Genomic DNA, 21,878 nt, shown 5'->3' with positions numbered 1-21,878 from the left:
CTTCCCTGTGTTTTGAAACCCATGGCAAGACATTCCTGCTTGTGATCCGTGAAAAGGCATTTTGTCCCGGAAAAGTAAAATTTATGTAACAAATGTGCTTTCCCAAAAGCAGAGAGGAGTTCTTTCCTCTCTCCTCAGAGCCTCAGCAATTGCCTCGGTTCAAACCACAAAGGTGCTCTGTGAATGAAGAATCACAACTGTGCTCTTCTGTAGAGGCTGCAAATGACAAAAGGAAATGAATGGCTCAGGGAAGGAAACCCAGCACAAAGTTAGACACTGCCATTCCTGTAACACTCAATCACAGATGCCATTAGCAGGATGCGGGCATCACCCAGGGACCCCAGGCGTCTGGGTTCAAAGCCTGGAGAAGGAAAAGTCCCAGGCACAAGACAGGATTATTCGTCATTCTGACATCTAGAAGGAAAAGGGGTCAGCTGGACCATAAAAGGCTGATGTTGTTGCCAGCTCCACTCATGTTCAAACTGTTAACATGTTCACGATCACAGTGGTCTTTCTTTATGGGACGGGTGGAACAGATCGCAGTATTTTATAGGTGAGAAAAATGGAGGTGCAAGAAGAACCTCTGTTAACAACAGGTGGAAAAACGACAAACCTAACCTCCCGGGATGAAGAAAACTACACAGGCTTAGGTAACCGTAGTCCTGGCCACTCACAGAGCTGCTCGTGTGTGCCAGGCGCCATGTGAGTAGGTTACACTCAGTACGTTACCATCTTCACGGGAACCCTGAGGTCAATGCTGGCATCATCTCCATTTCACAGATGACGTAATCGAGACTCTGAGGGTCGCTTAGCCACTGGGCAGCCTGTCTAAAGCTAGAGACTCATCTCAAATGGCTTCCAGCTTCCTGTCTAATTGGGGGTAATCTGTGGATTTAGGCAAGATAAGCAAATCTAAGAACTAGATAGAGAAAAATTCCTAGTAAAGTTGCTGCTATGAAAATAGGAGGAAGAGATTAAATATAGGGTAGAAACAAGTACAAGTTAAATATGTAAAGTGAGTAAGTGAAGGTTTTGGTATAAGAAACAGTAACTAGGAAAAAGTAAAGTATATGACCCCAGGAGAGGATATTAACACTTAGTTATGGTGTCCGCTTTCCCTTGCAAGCCAGGATAGGAACTGTCTATCTGTGGGAGAATCCTAAATGACCCCCACCACCTACCTGGCATGGGAGTCACAGCAGCTACCAAGCAATCACAGCAAACAGTGACAAAGGGCACACAAATCCTAAGTCTAGGGGGTAAATCTTGCAATAGTGATTCTGACGTCCCCCTCTCCATACTGTGTTCTTCCACTGGGGACCCAGGCAACCCTCCCTGCTTTGATGTTTTGCCCATTAGACTACAGGCTTCTTTTAGAGAAGGTGTTTATAAAACTTAAAAATACTCTCCCAACAGCAACTGCCCCACAGGGAATAACAGCACTGACTAGATGGGCATAATTACTTTGAAGCAATGGTGAGTCTGACTTCAGATGACTTCAGACTCTAGAAGTAAAAGAAGAGAACTCTTATTCCAGAGAGTTTTCACCAGGAATTTCACGGTGTAGAACTGATGGATGTCACTCAGTACTAGTGGACATTGATTGTGAGGTAGAAGACATAAGTTCTTCCTACTTGAAAGCAAAGGGATATTTCTATAGATTATAACATTTTTATAATGAAGGCAAAATTTCATGGGGGCATTACTTTCTAATTAGGAAAGCCAGAAACTTCAAAACTTGATCATCCCTGCATTTTCTCCTTTTACATTTTACTTTGTGTTTCCGAGTTATGCTTATTGATGAATGACGGAGATACTGATAGGTGGACTCATATATATGTACATGTGTATATATATGTGTGTGTGTGTGTATATATGCATATATACACACGTGTGCACATGCACACACACACACACATACACACGCATATATACACCCAGTCATTGTGAAAAAATTAGTAAAAGATGGGTGCATGTGTACCAGTGGATAATTTTTACATAAATCAATCTACAAAATGTAACTAAAAAAAGTAGTAAAAAGTAGCTGAGAAATCAAACATAAAAATCACAAAATAGCCAGGAATCAAGCGGAACTGAATGGATGTGAATCAAGAATTGCCGAAGAAGGTAGAGTCCTTCCCCCATATTTTCACCACTGTGAAAAAGGCAGATGTAGCACCAGTAGAGTGACCCAAACCAGCGTGGATCTGTAAGATCTGAAAGCAGGGTCTTGGCTAAATTATAAAAAGTGTTAGGTATAGTAGCTTAGCTCCACTTTATTTGTTTTTTTTTTTATTTTTTATTTTATTGAGACAGAGTCTTACTCTGTTGCCCGGGCTAGAGTGCTGTGGCATCACCTAGCTCACAGCAACCTCAAACTCCTGGGCTCAAGCAATCCTCCTGCCTCAGCCTCCTGAGTAGCTGGGACTACAGGCATTCACCACCATACCTGGCTAATTTTTTCTATATATTTTTAGTTGTCCAGTTAATTTTTTTCTATTTTTTAGTAGAGACGGGGTCTCACTCTTGCTCAGGCTGGTTTCGAACTCCTGAGCTCAAACGATCTACCCGCCTCGGCCTCCCAGAGTGCTAGGATTACAGGCATGAGGCACTGCGCCCGGCCTTAGCTCCACTTTAGAAAGGCAAATTCTGAGACAGTTTACAAAACCATGATCAGGAAAAGAGCCAAGTGTAAAGGTGTTCGAAGTTTACAATCAGTAGTAGAGTGTTGGCCACCACAAAAGTCAGAGCTTTTTTAAGCCTCAAGGGTCAGGCACTCTGCTAATAAGCACTTTTTATTGACTTCTTCATTGTCTATGTAATAATTCCATGTACTATATACTATTAAATGTTCCCTTTTCATAAATAAGGACATTGAGACACAAAGATTAAGTAATTTATCCAAAGTCACCCAGCTAGTGAACAGCTCAAGAGTGAAAGAAACTCGTGCAGGCTGGGCCTGCAACCTGAACTCTTAACCAGTTGGCTCTAAGCCTAGAAAGCAGGGCATATTGGTAAAGAGGTGATCTCATATGACCTGTGTGCTTCTCCATCTGTCAAACTTTGTCCTGAATATCAGAAAAGAACCTTTTATGCAGGTTTAGTCCATGTTACATAAGTATAGTCTCAATGGAATTCTTAGTTTCCTTGTACACTTCTGCTTTTCACACTGAATTGGCTGTACTTAGAAACCAAAGCATGAAGCTAAGGTTAAAAGTCAGTGTGGAGATTCAGCAATAGGGCACTGGGCTGAGAGAGTCAGGCTTAGCTTACAGTTTCTTCTCTGCCACTAACTCACCATGTGAATGTGAGCTAAATCATGTGTCCTCAGTAAAACTGAAGCTTAATCATGTCTGAGGCCATATTAAATGCTGCAATGGGATGACCTGGTCAAGCATTTTCAATGAATTAGTAACATTTACAATTACTTGCATCATCAGCTAATCTGACTTACTGTTTTTGCATATGACTCGTGCATATATATTTATGGTTCTCCCTTTGGATTTCAAAATGAACATTCAATAAACAGATCATGACAGGCATGCAAATGCCACGTACTATTTTCTTATCGTAAGACTCTCCACTGCTGTAGGTGGTGGCCAGCGTGGATGAACACTCTTCCAGGTACCAAGGTTTCTTTCCGCTTTCTGCTGTGCTGCTGATGGAGATGGTGTAGATGCTGTTGGTGTAGCCATCACAGGAGCAGTGGTCTTTGCTCCTCCCGCCATTTCCGGATGCCCAGACAAACACAGAGCCGAGGCCTCTCCGCCCCTGTTCACAAACAGAGAAAGCTAAATGATGGTCTGAAAAGACAAGGATCACAGGCACTAAATGAAGAGGAGATCAGAATAACAGGGTAAAATCGAATATCTGCAGAAGGGATGTGATGTTATTTTAATAAGCTGGGCTTAAGCTGCTTTTAAGCAGAGGTAAGAGGAGTTATTTTTATAAACTAAAACAGTCATACAAGTACCAAGTGCACCAATGATGACAATAATAATGGCTAATATCTATGGACTGAGCACAATTCTAAATGCTTTACATGAAACAGACTAAATCTTTCAACAACCTTGTGAGATTGGTACCATTTTTCTTCCCATTATGCAGATAAGAAATTGAGGTACTTAAGTGTAGACAGGCTATGCATCTATGCTGCATCACATCATCAGTGAGCAGCAGAAGCAGGTATTGACCAGGTACTTACTTCTGGTACCTACCTCCCCTATGCATGGCGTGGACACTCATTATGAAGGGATGTTAATGGATGCCACCATAAATAAAGGATTTCAAGATTGCGTACGTTTGGGAACCCCTTAGTTATACAAAATTAAATAAGCTTCTTTATTGTAAAACCTCTAGGAGCCTTTAGTAAGTAAGTGATCACTGCAAAATTCTAAGAGCAGGATAGAGTCTAAAGTAATTTCCAAACATATTTAATCATGGATACCTTCTTTAACCAGATCCATTAACTTTTTTCTACAGTGTTAGGAGATAGCGTCATATTCTTTATGCCAAAACTTGGTAGCTAAAAATCAAACAATTAAAAGACTTTCCTATGGTACTAAATCATCAAGGGATAGAAGCAAAGTAGAACACAGAGTTACAAAGTACAGTGACTAGTTCTCTAAGATGAGGTCTTCAGGAGAAAGCAGAGAAATAAGCCAAAGTCAAGAGTATTTCTGGGAATAGTTATAGATGAAGAAATTTTACCCTTTTAAAGTTAGAAGGCATGTTGGAGGATATCTAGGCCAAATTCATCATTTTGTAATTAGGAAGTAAAAACCAAAGCCACATGATTGGTGAGTGCTGAGCCTCTTTCTTCCCTCCAGGCCCTAACTTTCTGGTCATAGGTGGAAGGAAAAGTGTTTGGGATGTTGTCTTAGAATTTCTGGAAAAAGAGACAAAGAGAGACAAGAAAGAATCTAGGATAATCCGTGATAAACTCTTCCTGACCTTGAATCTTGAAGGAACAGAATGAATATTTATGACATGATTTGATGGATCTGAACATAGATTTCTTTTTGTCCTTCAACTTGGAGAAATGCAATAGGATTACACAGGAACAGGAAAAATTCATGGAGAGAGATGAGTATGACCTTCCGGTTGCTGTGGCTATAAATAGCTGGGCCCGGTTTACCATTCCTCCTGTTTCCCATCAGAATATTCACAAAACACAAAGGACACAGAAATCGCCAAGCCATCGTGAACTAAGAATCTTGTTCATTCTTTGTCAGTCTCTAGGAGGAATTACGCCTCACTAGGGTGTGGGTGGTCCGACTGAGAAACCCTGGTGACTGGCTCATCTCTAGGCCTCAGACACAGAACGACATAGCCAGAGAAGGAAGAATGTTCCAATATATCATCAGTACATCCCTCAATACATCCCCTGATCAGACACTGAGAGGCTATGTTTTGGCCAAAAAGCATGGTCACATCGGGCCTTATCTGACAGGTGAACAGAACACGTGGGATGGCACACCCACCTGGTCTCAACAGCACCATCCCAGATGATAAAGAACCGCAAAGCAATGAAAAAGCACAAATGGTACCATCACATGTGTATATCTATGTAAAATTATGACTGTGTGCCTATGTATAAAATTCAATTAAAAGATCTTTAAAAAGTAATTTGATTTTAGAGAATATTTAATAAAATATGCAGGAAGTACTTTTGTGTTCATGATGTAGTTACAAATGTAGGATGTGAAATGATAAAGTATGATCGCAGTTTAGGAAAAAAGTGTGTGTGTATGTGTGTGTGTATACAAAGAAGTCTATGTGTATAAAGTTAGACATGTAAAGCCACCATAAAGTGACAACGTAATAGACATCCTGTTTGGTTAAGTTTAGGAAAGATTTTTATTTTCTTTTTTATATCAACCTCCTCTGACCATGTACTACTTATAAAAGTAGAAACAAACACATTAATTCCTCTATAAAGAAGGAAAATACAAGGCTAGTTCTTAGGAGATAATATTTTGTTATGATCAAAAGAGGTTTTTACCCATAGAAGGTCCACTGTGTTCTAAAAACAACACAGCCTAACATTTCTAGAAACTTGCTACATGCCAAGCACTATGCAAACATTATTCTGTACAATCCAAGCCCATATCCTCATCCTTTTACAGATGAGCAAACTGGGTCTTAGAAATGCTCACTAATGCCAGAGCCAGACTGAAATCCCTAAGTGCCAAAGCCTGAGCTATCAGCCCTTACAACAGCTTCTTTTCGGCAAAAAGAGGGCTAGTGGTTATTGTACTGTTTTCAGCCAAATCTCCTGTGCCTTCATTGAAGCTTGGTATTAGGATCTATGAGCAGACCAGCCCCCAAGTCCTTTCCAGACTTGGTAGGAGAACTAGAGCTGATACCGAATCAGAACCAGAGAGGGGCTCCCCCTCAGAAACATGAATACAAGTCATTCTATTCTGGCAACACCCACAGCTGACACCATCAGGGAGGACAATGACATTGCCTAGGGGTCCTCTGGGGTTCCACACTGGGTTGAGAGAGCCTTGGGTTAAGAGGATAGCGGGTCTTGCTACTGCCCTAAAAATGTCCCTTCAAGACAGAGGCAATATCCTTGTATTAAACACACAATTTGAGGGAATTCTTTTACAACTGAGCATGGTGAGGGGAAACCCCAAAGGACAGTGTGAGGTCAACAGCACTCCCAGGCCTGGGAGATGGAGTCACGAGGAGATGGAGTCACCGGAGCTGAGACAGGCGAACAGGAGTTGGTCAGGGGATATACAAACTCACATTGACTGTGCAGGCAGGGGGACAGGTGAACACATACTGAGCCCTCAGTCTCCTCCTGTGACAATCCTGTTTCTTGCCAATAGACCCCACTGGTCAAACCGCACCAGAAGCCCGTGAACCTGGGAGTCCACAGGCAGAGGCCATGGAGGGCAGTGTCACTATGCATGGAGCTCATGGAGGGAGATCTTAAGGGTTAAATAGGAGACATTCAGAATAGTCCCTAAAGTGTGCTAAGGACTGAGTTGTGTTCCTCCTGATTCATATGTTGAAGCCTTAAAACCCAACGTGACTATATTTGGAGACAGGGTTTTTAATGAGACAATTAAGGTGAAATGAGGTCGCAAATGTAGGGCTCTAATCTGGTAGGACTGGTGTCCATAGCAAAAGAGGAAGACAAGAGCGCTCTCTCCTTCTTGGAGGTGGGCACAGAGGACTGTCCACACCAGGGCATAGCGAGAAGGGGGCTGTCTGCAAGCTGTGGAGAGGCTTCACCAGGCTCCAGCTCTTCAACTTCCAGCCTCCCAACCTCTAGAACTTCAAGAAAATAAATTCCGTTTTTAAGCCGCCCAGTCTGTGGTGTTTTGTTGCGGCAGCCGGAGCTAACTAACATAAGGAGAGAGGAGATAAGCATGGCCTGCCCCTCACTGGATTCCGTGTGTTCTGACACGGGATGCACAGAGGCTCCCGTCATCCTATCCACGAGGCAATCCGACCTTTATGCTCGTGTGCATGGTTTATGACTAAAGTTCCAGGAATAAACAGACTGAATTTGTGGGCTGAAAATGCCATACAGACAGCTGCTAAAGATCTATGGGGTTAATGTGAAACAATTAACAATTCAAAGATTTATTTACTACAGATGCATAGGGGGTTTTCATTAGTATGAAGCATCCAGAAACCAAAACACATGTGGAAAAAAAAAATCTGGACATTTCTCCAACATACAGAGTCATTTAAGAATTAAACACTAATATGGGGTGGAGGGAGCAGGGAGGGTGGGCAGAGTACTATAAAGAGAAAAGAATCTTGAGGCCAATATTTTCCTGAAGTGTAGGAAATAATGACATTTTTTAGCTTGGTGAATATTGTGACTGCAATTGGTTATTTAAATATGGCTTTGTATGGCAAAACAAACAAACAAAAATCCCTTCGGCGTGATTGAGTGCTAAGTTAAAAGTTAGTAAACTTAAGGTAAAATATATTGTGAAATCCATGCATGATCCATTTGACCAAACTGTAAATACTCCCTTTGTGCATTAAATGTGCATGTGTTTTTTTCACACATGCCCTACAAAAATCAATTTATATTACCCCATAAGCATTATTATTAAAGGATAGAAAGGGAATGGACTTATTTGTGGCTCAGGAGGTCAGAAAAGGCCACTTTATACTGGATTACCAATTAAATCACACACCCTGAGCTAGCTTTTGAGAGCTATAGAGTATGATGAAACTAAATTTCTTTCTTTAAAATGTTGTGATGATTTTTTAGCCAGTGTAGTTAGGTTTTATTTGGTATTTTAATATTACTTTGTTCTCCTGTATTGCTTAGAAAGTATGCCTAAAGGGTCATGAATAAATCGGAGATTTCTTGTGATATAAAAAGGAGGAAGAAAGATAATAGCATATATTAATATGTGACTAGATACCATGCTGGACACTTTCATATATTATTAGTCAATTTAGAGCAACCTCAGCAAGATATGATATTGTGTGGATTTGTACAGATTAGAAAACTGAGAAACATTAAGTAACATGCCCAGTATCATATAAATAGGATGTGGTGGAGACAAGTGGTAGAGACCTCAGATCTGACCAGAACCTCTGTATCTCTATATCTCGACATGCAGAGGCACAAGAAAACTACTTTAGAATGAGGAACTTTCAGTTATCTGTAGTCTTCCAAGCACAGCCTCAATACCCAACTTACCGAAGCCCCTTGCCATTCCTCTCCCAACCTTTTTTGACATTCCTCCTGTCAGTGAGAAGAGAGCACAGGCCTCTCCGTGGGCTCTTCCATATCCCATGGTCACTCCACACTCCACATTCCGTGGACAAGGGCCCTCCATGGATAAGGGGTGGTGGTGGAGAGAGACGGGATTCCTACCCCTAATGACTCAGCAGCTGAGACATGAAGACAGAACTGTTCGTCTTTTTAAAGCTCAAGGACACTCTGAGTAGTGTTTCCAAAATGAATCTTATTCCTTCACGGAGCAGGATTCATTGAAAGAAACAGATCTGGTGTAGAAACATAGTGTAAAGCCAAAAAGGAAAAAGAACAACACTTCAAAAACAAAAACACAACAAAACCCTTAAAAAAAACTATTAATATTAAATTATTGTTTTTTGTAGCACTCGCACAAACCATTTGTTTCAGAATGCTAAAATGTATTGCTTCTTTAAGCAATTTTAATAACTTTTTGAATCATTATCATCAACAGGATAAATGATTCACATGAACCATAAAGGTGACCTGAAAAGCAACCAGAAAAGAAATATAGTCAATAATTGAAAATAAATCAAGAGCAGATGGGCGCTCCAGTCCCAGGGCCTTGGAGACTAAACTGGTATAGCCTGGTGGGAGAAAGCTTTCTTTGGGATGCACACAGAGAACGTAGCCATGGTACAGATGCAGTAAGAAATCTTTGGGATGAGCTTACTAATGCCTGAGACTTGTTTCTTTAATCAGTTCATTTGAGTAAGATGGGGGCTGAGGGTAGGGAAACTAATTATACAAAACTGAAGTAGACACAGGGACTAAAGTGTGCCACCCCCCCCCCCCAAAAAACCCAAGAGGCTCAAATCAGACAGATAATGTTTTGTCCAATGTAAAGAGTATACAGATTTCACCTGATTCCGCTTCCATTTTCAGAATATTTCATTGTTGTGCTCTCAGAATAACTAAGATAAATGGAGGAGCTACTTTCTATATCTTGAAACCAAACTGTCCTTAATTATGGTGTATTTACTTAGTGATTTCAGTGTAGCAAACAGTTCAGTAATTCCACTTGTTTCCAAAGAAAAATTATTGAGTTGAAAATGCTTACCAATGGAAAGCAACAGCTCCCCAAAGATGAGTTCAACAGCCAGCCAACAACCCAGCGAGTGCCCTCCACCAACATCTACTGGCCAGGGCCCTCCTCAGCCCCGTTCCTGCCCCTACTCGTGGTCTCAATCTTTACGCATCTGTTTTAGCGTGTCAGCGGCCAGAGCTGCCCATGCAGCCCTAAGTTAGACCGGGAGGCAGGACTGTCTAAACATCCACAGACTGACTTCCAAAAACCACTCTACAGGAGTGTCTTCACCACTCTCATTCTATGCTACTACTTAGTCTACCAAAGGATGGCTGATGAAAAAGATGGAAAATACAAACGCCGTTACTGTCTACATCTCTAGGGGGAAAAACGGAGCAAAGGTTTTTTTTTTACAATAGTAACCTATTTCTCCTCATTTCTGTCTTCCTGCCATTTCATGTGACACGACTTCGTTCCTTCCTCCCTCATCCTCCCCATCTTAATCTCATCCATCTTCTCAGCTCCACACTGGGTACTCTGTATTCTAATTTCCTATGTACACAATATGCCACTAGGCCAAGTATATGAAGTAATTTTTTTATGTTCCTTTGACTTTTTAATAACACACTGAAAATATTAGATACGGTTATTAGCAACCATATTAATTTTGCCATTCACAAATGAAAATCCATTTTATATGCTTCCTGAGCACATCAAATGCAGTTGACTTCACTTTTAAAAGAATAGAGAGCCTGATAATGATTACAGGAATAGCTGCTGGTGACAACTGTTGCAAGCATTTTGGTAAAATGACAAAATTTGAAATGAATGCCATTTATAACCTACATTAGGTTCTTTTCAAAAGATTGTTCATGTTCTAATCCATGAATGGACAGCATGTTGCACCGAATTCAGGGAACATAAATGTGACTTTAGGTCAGTTTTCTAAACACTTGGAGATGGTGAGTAAAGTAGCCAAAGACTAGTGTAAAGAATAATTAATCATTGCTACAAATACAGAACTCCCCTACACTCAGGTTCCTGATAATCAGCAAATTTTATATTTATTATGTGAATAAAAAGAAAAAAATCGAGCTGCTTATCCATCATATCTGCTGGAATATAAATTCGGTAGAGCATCAGCTCACTAAAGGCTTAATAGAATCAATCTTATTATCAGAGATGTCCTTTCTTCAGAAGGCTTGACAATGAGGGCTCAGCCATTTCACAAAGCTTCTTAACTCATCACAAAAGTGCACAAGTGTGACCCTTGGCTCCTGACAGCAGTTACTACAACACGGTAGAGCTTTCTTTTTACTTTGTTTATCTTTATAGCATAACCAGATATCAGTCTTTCACGGAGAAAGGGTAGTAGAATACCTATGAAGAAATAAAAACGGGGTGTGTTTACTAATGGAAATAAATATGCTTTCAAGCAAAGAATTTTATTTTGATTAAACCTTTAGCTATTCTGTATATTCAGGAATTTCAAATAATAAAAATTTGGAGCTGAATCATGTACTATGGATGTTACGTAAAGCTGGACACATCAGAGGTTCATTCAGTGAAATGTGAAATTTCTACGTAAGGAAACTAAGGAAATTAAGTTAGCAGAGCCAATTAGAGGCAGGGCTGGGACTGAAATGCACCGTTTTGCTTGTCTGATGCGCGTTTCCGTTGACTAGTAGTGACACTGGGTGTTCCTAAAAATACTGAACAACACGGTTTAGGAAAATACACTTAACAATAGTGGATTAGAGAAAAATTTAAATAACAAAAACAACTTCCCCTTCTGCCTTATCACATTTGCTAAATCAACAATTCCCAGATAATTGTCTTTTTTTAACATTCTACCTATGGTCAAGTCATATCCATCAATCCCTTGTTTTTTTTCAGACCTCATTTTCCTCATCTGACTCACAGAGGCCTCAGCAAGACTCAGGTTAATAGTTATTTCTGGTCACTTCCACAGTCCTCCAAGCTTTGAGTCCCACACAGGCCGTTTTCCCTGGGGAATGGGAACTGCTAACGCTGGCTGGAAGGAAGGAGGAGCCTGCAGACTAGGTTTGTCAATTCCTCATTCCTCATTCCAAGCAGCTGAAGAAGTATATGCTCTCTGAAATAATCACAATCAACAGTGGATAGCACTAACACAGCTGTTCTGGGTGCACCCACCATCCCAGCATACTCATATTTTGAAGAAGAAAAGTCATTCTCAAACCTGCCAAAAGTTCCTACATCTTGGATCATCCCAGAGCAAAGGCAAAACTATGTTCAGACTTTCAGGAGAGCCAGGTTTACGAAACTGAGACAGACATTTCCAGTATTCACGTTAATTACCACTGTTGAAAGTGCTCAGATATATACCATCACCTTGTTATATATACTGAAGGGGTAACATCTGAAATATTCTTTTCACAGAGAGTAAAAACATTTATTATCAACAGGAGCATGAAAGGAATTTACTGTAAATGTTTGGAAAGGCTCTTGGAAAGCAGGATAGAGGGATATTCCTGCAATAATGAAAAGTTCATACTCTTCTCTAAGTTAGCTTTAGAATACAAAATTCCTCACTGTGAACTGTCAGCTCAGCTCTGAAGGGGTAGGCAAGCTGCCCCTCTCTAAAGCCCAGCATGGGCTTGAAGGGTATCAGCCTCTACCACGTGAAGCAGTGACCTTGACCTTACAAGGAGTAGCTCCTAACACTTCTGAAACAGAGAAAATCAGCCCTCTACATTTTCTACCCATAAACACAATCTTGTCTTAAAACAAATTCTACTTTAGAAAAAATTACAATTGGTATTAGGCTCATGATATTTACACGACTCTGTGGGGACTATTCCAGGGTCCTTACAGATGCATCTAATGTGGCCCTTCCTCTGAGGAGGAGCCTCGTCCCTGGGCTGTGCACTGCATGTGGGCGATATCTCATTCAGCCTACATAATGGCAACATAAAGCAAATTTTATCATAGCTTTTTCTAAGGGAAATGGAAGCTCTGATAACTTGTCTCAGGTCAAATAGCTAGCGAGTAACCAAACTGAACAAGGCTGCCACTCTCTGCACCATCCCAGGACTCATCCAAGGATGAAGAGGAAGCGAACAGACCATATAGTGAAGTTCAGGATGTGCCAAATCAGTTGCCCGAATAATAAGTTCTCCGGGAATTCAGAGAAGAGAGAGATCTTTGCTGTAGTGTTCGCTTTGGTGACCACAACTCAGCTACTGTTGACTGAGAGCTGAGTGTGCACAGATGGGCACATGACTCAACTCAACGACAGCAGATACCGCACACAGCACAGTGGTGGGGAGCACCACACTCATGCTTCTTTCTGGCCATGTCACCTGACTTTGCCAAGACTCAGTTTACAAATCAATAAAACGGGTGAACCCGTGAGCAACATCCCAATGCCTAACTCAATTGGCTATCTCAGAGGTAGCCAATGAGGAACGTAGGCTCAGGTTAAGTGAGAAAAAAATCTGCTGTAGAAGCCATATGTATTTTCAAATCATTTGATATCATCAACCCAGCTGAAGTGATCCTTGTTGATTACATAGTGGCCATTTTTTCCCAATTACTGCCATGTTATGTTGAAGAAAATTGATCTGTCTGTTCTCCCCATCAGCTTTCCCTCAAATCTATGGTTCGAATCACAGCAACTCAGGACTGGTATGGACCTTTACTTGACCCAATTCAATCCTTGGATGATTTTGAATCTTTCCTTAACAGGGACCACCCAGCCTATACTACAACACTCCTGTGAGAAGGAATTCACTTTCCCCCCAAGTGGCCCCGTAATCACTGTAAAGACAACAAAACAAACCCAAAGAAAAAAGAGACTGTTATTGGTATCTTGTTCCAGGAATACTAATAGAAGAGTCTAACAGAGGTGTTTAGAATGGGATCCGCAAAAGTTAATTTAAATTATTCACAGACTGACTAAGGAATCTCTAAACTAAAACTGAAAATAAGATGACAATAAATCTTTGAAATATGCACCTACACAAGGCCAGAATAGATTTGTGCTCCTTTCCACAAAAATGTACCACAATTCACATTAATATAGTCATCTAAATTTGATAACTTGGGTGTCAGATAACTTTGTGACAATTATATAATGTGAAACCACATAGGTGTTTATGAAAGATACATATTTCTTTGTTTCCAAAATAGATGATATTATATTGGGTACACTTGGCGAGCCACTTCTTAGCTTTGTTACTGTTCTAAATACACAGAGTTTCACCAGGATATAGTTAAATCCTGAGGGAGGATTTTTAAAGTAAATCCCAGTTAAAGTCAATTTTCATTAAGTGGAACCAATTTTTAAATAAGCTCCCTTCTCTATCTTTGCCTAACCATGTATCATTCCAAAGTTTTACATTTGCCAACTAATTTAACAGCAATCTGTCATTTATTAAAATTCAAACTGGTACCAATCCTGTTACAGCTGGATGCATATCAGATAAAAAAATATCCCTCCTGGGTGGAATCAGTTAATTTTATTATGATTATTATTACTGCTTTTATTATATAAGCTCATTATACCTATTCTCTCCCCTCCTGCTGAACATATGCCTTTAATTTAAGGGTGGAGAATATGTGTGTGTGCACACATGCGTATGGAAGAGCTATGTATGACTGTACAGCAACCTTGTGCTTTCAGCAAATACTTCAAGTATCCAGTTTCAAAATCTGGTGAATTGAAAAGGCAGTTGATGATGGGAAGGCAAAATAATAATGATGGTCCTCATAAGAGACTAAACAGTCAGACATATGCCGATAAATGTTCATCAAATGTCTTGGTTTCTATCTGGACCCCTGAATATAATAGAATGAGAGTGGGATAAGGGCCACTGTTCCAACAGGGAGATTAAGGGCCAATGATTCTGATTTCATTGACTTTTCTTGCCCATCCAGGATAGTGGCTCTCTTTGGCTGTAAATTCATGCTTTAACTGGTATTTCAAAGGCCAAAAAAGATCCAAAGGAAAAAAAAAAAAAGACCTGGACTTGAAAGTATACTTGTAGATAAAATGACAAAGCAAACTTCATGAGCTGTGCCCCTAACATATCTACAATGAACTGCATGATTTCTCCACACTAAGGTAAGACTAGGGTCAATGCCAAACCAGTGTTTGGCATCTAGTGGGTACTTAAGAAATACTTCTTGAGTAAAATAATAAAGGAAGTACTGGTAACCTTAATAATAGGCCTTTCTGACTACAGAAAAGATTCAATTTCAAGTTTTTTGCTCTTTTGCTAAAGAATGTTATTAAACACACTTGTCAGGAAATTGTGAAATGCTGTCAATGCGTTAGACACCTGCTGATGAATATTAATTGCACCAGGTCTTATTAAAGTTTAATAATCCAAATGGGGCAAAGAAGATGATTCCAAGGCAACTAGACTGCACTAAAATTTTGTTACTGTGTGCTGCTTTTTCTGCCCTAGCTTACCCGAGTCTGTAAACTGAAGGGACTTTGGGAGTTTGCTTGCACTTTACTTAGAACATTTATTCATCATTATACAGTGAGTTCTCCAAAGACAAGGGCCGGGTGTTATTCATGTTTCCCTTCCACTTAGCAAAGTGCCTGGAATATTATAACCACCCAGTGAATGTCCTCTGAATGTAATCAGGAATAAACAAAGGAATAAAGAATCTATCAAAGAAAACTTTAGGCTCTTAGCTTCTTATTTTGACAACAAACCTGGGGTCACCTATATCGGCAACACTGTCAACTGACTCACTTGTTTTATAAAATTGTTTTCCTATTTAGGACGGACTGGGAAGGTAAGCCCAGACTGTCCCCGGAGGGAGCTCTTTGCTGGTCACACCAGGAAGCCAGACCAAAGGCTCACCATGGCAAATGGAACCACGTCAATGTGAATGAGAGAACCTTTTAAATTGTCCTTTCCTAAGATGACATGTAAAATTTCAATTCTGAGATCCCTGACAAAATCGTATACTTTGCTAAGAAGCCTAGAATGTTTTTTGTCAGTCAGGGGGAGCAGTTGTGAGTTTTAAAGAGGAAAAAAAATGGCAAGATTTGTGCATAAAAATACTTCTTTGACTGCAGGGTTCATGCAGAATTGAAAGTGGAAGCTTAAGCTGGGAAGTTTTGGTAGTATTCTAATAGTAGAAGTCTGTACGAGAGACGTCGGTTCTAATTGTGAGGATAAGAGGGCGGATTCCACAGACTTCTAGGAAATAGTACAGGCAAGACTTATTAGATGACTGGGATGAGGAAAGAAAGAAATCACAGGTTTTAGAAAGGGAGGCTGGGTGAATGGTAGTGCCATCCACAAGAAAAGACATGCATGAATGGTGGTAAAACTGACTTAACCACTAACATTTGAATATCCTGACTCCAAAGGTCTAATGAGTTTAGCTGAATTTTCATAAAATACTTCCAGACTTTAAAATGAAATTACATTTGAAAGTAATTCAAAGATTCATAAAAAGAAAAACTTCTACGTGACTAAAGTTGAGAACCTCGATAAGTTAAATGCATCTCTTTGCCACAGGACTTCTCAGAGCCTTTAATGTGCTTTAAAAACTTCAAAGCAAGCATGTAAGTGGTGTTTCTCAAGTGTCCTTGACAGCAAACTCCTTCTATCTCCAACTCCTTTTGTTTAGTATTTCATTAAGTTTGTGATTTATGGAAATGCTTTAGAAAATATTCTTGTGGATATTTTCTCCCACTTATAAAAGCCATTCCTTAATAATAATCTCAAGATTATGTAATTACCTTCCATAAAATTATTCAGCAATATGAAATTGATTAAACCCAGAGATTTAGAACAATCAAGACTTTTATGTATTTTACATGATTAATCAGAATTTTGTTTTTATTACCTTTGCCCGTTTTCAGTGGTGATAATGAGTAGGATTCATAACATAATTAGAGATTTTACATTGTTTTAGGAACTTTACTGAATATTTTACAGGCATTAATCATATAATCCTCACAACACTCCTATAAAGTAATTACGAGCATTTAGCTCCATTTTATAGAGAAACAAACCAATCCTCAGAGAGGCTAATTAACTGGAACAAGGTTAAAAAAAAAAGTACTAGAACTCACATTTTCAACCAGAGAGCCTGAATTCAGAGTCTGGGCATTTTAACCTCCGTACTGTAAAATGTATGTTTATGACTTATTTCTAGAATATTAAGCAAAACAATGCAAGTATGCAGCAAGTTGGCACGGAAGGCATTCATAGATTCAGTCATTCTTTCTTCGCTAAACACCTGCTGAGTACCAGATACTGTTTTGGGTACTTGGGATACAGTAGAACAAGCAGTTAAACTTTGGGCCTTTATGGAGGAGATAACCAATAAGATAAGTAGATAAAATAAATACAAGGAGTGACAATTGCAAAGAAGGGGTTCTGAAGGGTTGGAGTGTGTGTGTGTTATATATTGTGCATAGGAAGAACAAGGCAGGGCTCCTTGTTAGGACAAGTTCGATGAGAGCTCAGAGAGAAGCCCTGGGTTTTGCCCAGGGAGGTAGGTCTCTTTGGCTTTGATGAGAGCAGCTTCCATGGATTGCTGAGGTGGAGTCCTGAAGCAGTGGCTTCAAGAGATAATGGGAGGCCGGGCGCGGTGGCTCACGCCTGTAATCCTAGCACTCTGGGAGGCCGAGGCTGGAGGATGGCTTGAGGTCAGGAGTTTGAGACCAGCCTGAGCAAGAGCGAGACCCTGTCTCTACTAAAAATAGAAAGAAATGATTTGGACAGCTAAAAATATATATATATAGAAAAAATTAGCCGGGCATGGTGGCGCATGCCTATAGTCCCAGCTACTCAGGAGGCTGAGGCAGTAGGATCGCTTGAGCCCAGGAGTTTGAGGTTGCTGTGAGCTAGGCAGATGCACGGCACTCTAGCCCAGGCAACAGAGTGAGATACTGTCTCAAAAAAAAAAAAAAAAAGAGAGAGAGAGAGAGATAATGGGAAATAAAAGAGTTGGTAGAGGGCAAGGATGAACAATGGTTTCAAGGAATTTCATTCTAAAGAGAAAAAGAAAAATGAGGCAGTATTAGGAAGGAGATAAGACAAGAGAGGGCGTTTCCTCTCATTCTTTTAGGATAGGAGGATTAACAGTAAGAATATATATTGATGGAAATAATAGAGTTGAGAGAAAATTTTGATAATAAAAGAAAAAAGAGTCGCTTGAGACAGGTCTTCAATGAGGTAAGAAGGGATGGGGTCCAGTGAACAAATGGAGAAGGTAGGAGATGAAAAATTAATTACAATAGTTAACAGGAGAAAAGTGAGTGTATGTGGTCACAGATAAAGGTGGAAGGTTAGATGTGCCAAGTAAAATAGAAATGACAAGTATTCATCTCTATAATCACTACCTATCTTATGACACTATTATGAAGATTAAACGTTATCTATTTTAGGGCTTAGAAGAGTGCCTATAGTACAATAGACTAGCCAAAAGCTTAAATGTTGTTCATGCTGCTATTATTATTATTGCTAATTATAGGCATCCCACATTTTATAATTGTAATTCTTGCACTTAATTTTATAGCTCCTTAAAATAAAATAAAATGCATTCCTTAGGAGAAAGTTGTCAACTGTGACATGGTTTGTTTAACATAGGTTTACTAATGCAATTTTCGCATATTAATTCTAACGGAGCTATAAATTGAATCAATTCTGATTTTGTTAAAGTCTTTGGAAACAGTGTTACATTCTATTGAGCCAAATGCTTATCTTATAGTAAACAAATAGGGAGCATTTTGAAATCCAATATTTGCTACATTTTTTGATTAGCAAGCAGAAGGAATGGATGCAATCAATACTTGGACTCCCTGAGCAAAATTTACTTATTTCCTCTGAAAATCTTGCTTGATACTTGGGCTTCTCTCTGTTGCTGGCTGATCTCTTTGGTGGTTTTGATGCTGCTGCCATCCTGGTTCAGCACACCCCTGGACCACTTCAATCTTCCACCCTTGCCTGCCCATCCCTCACCCCACGTACAGCCCACTGTTTACACAGCAGTGATTTTTTACAATTGTGAATCAGGTCAGGCCATGACTCTGTTTAAAATCTCCAATGGCTTCTTATAACAGAATAAAATGCAAATACCCTCCATGGTTTAGAAAACCTTGCTGAGCTGGCCCCTGCCTACGCCTCCAAACCATCTCCCCCTGCCCTCTTTCTGTTCCCGTTGCTTCCAAAGCCCAAATTAGCACTCTGTTCTGAGAATACACCAAAATCTTTCCCTGCTTGGGGTTCCTTCTGCATAGAACATTCACTCCCCCATGTTCTTCACACACCTGGCTTGTTATTATTTAAGTCTCCGTTCAAATATCACCTCCTCAAAGAGGACACCATGCCCTCCCTGACTAAAGCAGTTCTGCCTTCCCTCAGCCATGTTTAATTTCATTCATTACTTTTATCCTCTGCTGAAACAGTCTTGAATATTTCTTTGCTTGTTTGTCTTTCGTCTTGTGGCTAGAATTTAGGGACTTTTATGTAGTACATAAAAAACTTAGATGTCTTTTTCATCTCTTTATCTACATTGTATAGAAAGTGCGAGCTCACTAAATTTAATAGGATGAATGAACAAATTCAAATCTCTGCATTTTTATAGAGGATGCAGTTAAAACCCCAAAAGGTCAGAGTGACATTAGGCTGGTGCATAGGTTTTCAGTTAGCGAACTGAAGGCATTATTTCATCAGTCATTTATTTTTCATTCCTCAAATCACTCAGTTAATAAATCACTTATTTCTTTACTGCACTCTATAATATAACTTTGCATAAAGTTTTTATCCAATTATTTTCTATATACATGATGATATGTATTATATAAAAACATAAATTAGAATAATCTCAAAAGATTATCAAATTTACTGTCTCATTGGATCCTGAGAACACAGAAAGCAGTAAAAGCTTTCTTTTTCCTGGAAAAGACTATCTAATATACTGCTTATAAATATTAAATTATATATTCATAGATATTTAGAGAAATATCCTTTGGGAAAATATAAACTAAATTCAAGACTACAAACATGGATAACTGGAATGAATTTATATATCCAGAGGTTATCACACTGAAATTGAAGATGTGCTTTTAGGGGCAAATGAAAGTGAAGGCATGTACAGACACAGGAAGAACAAAATAAATGACTTTACAGAGCTCAGAAAGTCTATATTTACTTGGACTGTACTATTTTTAATCTACCCCAACAGGTAACTCAATGGAACCATCTAGAATTCTGTAGTGTGGAAATGGTATAGGAGAGAAGGATGAGGTACGAAGGACAAATATAAACAGTTTTTTGGAAGAACATGATCTTTTCTCTCAAAACAAAATTAAGTGGATTTATTATATTTTAAGCATTATGGTAATTACTTTATATGCATTATAATCTGATTTAACACTTATCACATCTCTGTGAGTACTCGTTTCACCTACCTCAGATGAGAAAATGGAAACAGAATGGTACCTTGATCTATACATGGTCAGAGAGAAGTGAATGATGGATACTGGACTCAACCCTACCCCAGCCAGAAAGCCTATTAAACACATGAAAATGCTATCCTGTTGACCTTATATTTAAATGGGTCATTACTGTTTTTCCATATTTAGATGTGCAATGCTAGGAGCCAGAAAATAATTTTTCCTTTTTAGAAGGTATTTCTTTTGTTACTACCTCAAATTTAAATGGTATGTCTTAAAACTGAGCTCCTTTTTTACAGGTTAAAATCTTGAAAGATCTTCAATTGACTGTTGAAAAAATTATGATATCTCTATACTTCAAACATTTTGAAACAAATGAGTTCTGTTTTACGGGTTGTCCTGGAAGGACTCCTGTGGTAGATTGTGTGGTGAATGCAGCAATGTGCAGGGGTAGATGATGCCGTTTGGCATGTTAATGTGCACAGGAGTATGGAAAGACATGGTCTACATTCTTAACAACGATTACCTAGTTGGGTGGAGAAATCTACTGTTAATTTCATCTTTACATATTTGTGTGTATGATCTGCTACAATAAGCATAGGTTACTTTTGTTAACTAATAATGATTACAGAGTAAATTTTTTCCAAATTACTTATTTCTGAATATAATCTTCCTATGTGTTTAAGTAGCTTTCTCAGATGATTTTTTTCTAATCTTGACCCTTTTTTACTCTTTTTGCAACCAAAGTACAGTATTTTTTTATTTGTTTTACACACTAAGCTTCCAGTTAAGATTTTCATTGAGCAAAAGATTCTCCAGCAAAAATAAATTTGAAAATCATTGGTTCATGCCATCTGATTCAGTAACATGCCTGTTAATCTGTTGGTAAAACCAGCTATTGGCTACTAGGCTTTCTATACATGTATATGCACATTCATGACGCTATGTGCATTACTAATCTAAGTATTTTCATATCAATGAGAAGTTTCACACTGCTTTTTATTATAATAGCCATACATATACAACTTGAGATTAAATATGAATTAAGCTTGGTTTACTTAATTTGAATGATTGTTCTATTGATGGCATAGAGATAGGGAATAGTAATTTGCAGTCCATGGTTTTGGTAATGAAATCACCAGATTACATAGAGTACATTCATTTGGTGTTAAGGCACCTTGAAAGGAAACTTCTAAGCAATGAGTTAAAACATTATCCTATGGTTTAAATGGGCTCTAATGTAGCTGAAAATTGACAGAGTTAGAAAAGTGAATGTCTTAATCAAACCTGAACTATCATTTAGTTAGGAAGTGTCTACAGAACAGGTATATAATTTTCCCTCCAGTCCATTTGAGAATAACCAGGAGATGGCTTAGATCATTTTTCCATTAAAACCCTAACACCAATCCCACAAAGATATGGGAGAATGATTATTATTTTTACTCCAGCTACAATGTTACATTAATCAACCGAATGCATTCTACTGCTTCAAATTTGGGCTGAATATATAACAACCCTGTGGTTAGCTTCATTTGTAGTAAATTAAATTTGATTCAAACAACTTTTATTGAATACTTACTAGAATTCAATGCACGGTCTAGGTTTTGCAAAGCCCATAAAGATGTGTAGAGCATAATTTCAGCTCTCTAGGAACTTACAATTTAGTGAGAAAGATACACCCAGAACTA

The 21,878-nt window shown here is 39.0% G+C and overlaps 1 protein-coding gene across 3 annotated transcripts in view; it reads right to left on the bottom strand.

Annotated features, from left to right (window-relative positions):
- PCSK5 (proprotein convertase subtilisin/kexin type 5) overlaps nucleotides 1-21,878 on the bottom strand; it is a 409,990-nt gene that overhangs the window by 230,158 nt on the left and 157,954 nt on the right. For all 3 annotated transcript variants that reach the window (XM_045562588.1, XM_045562586.1, XM_045562587.1), the window contains exon 8: nucleotides 3,559-3,771. In XM_045562588.1, coding sequence (XP_045418544.1) covers nucleotides 3,559-3,771 — 213 coding nt within the window. The remainder of the gene's footprint in view (nucleotides 1-3,558; nucleotides 3,772-21,878) is intronic.

Source organism: Lemur catta, chromosome 10, assembly GCF_020740605.2.
Source record: "Lemur catta isolate mLemCat1 chromosome 10, mLemCat1.pri, whole genome shotgun sequence".
Lineage (NCBI taxonomy): Eukaryota > Metazoa > Chordata > Mammalia > Primates > Lemuridae > Lemur > Lemur catta.
The sequence above is the reverse complement of the archived record's forward strand: the minus strand, read 5'-3'. Positions and strand labels throughout refer to the sequence as shown.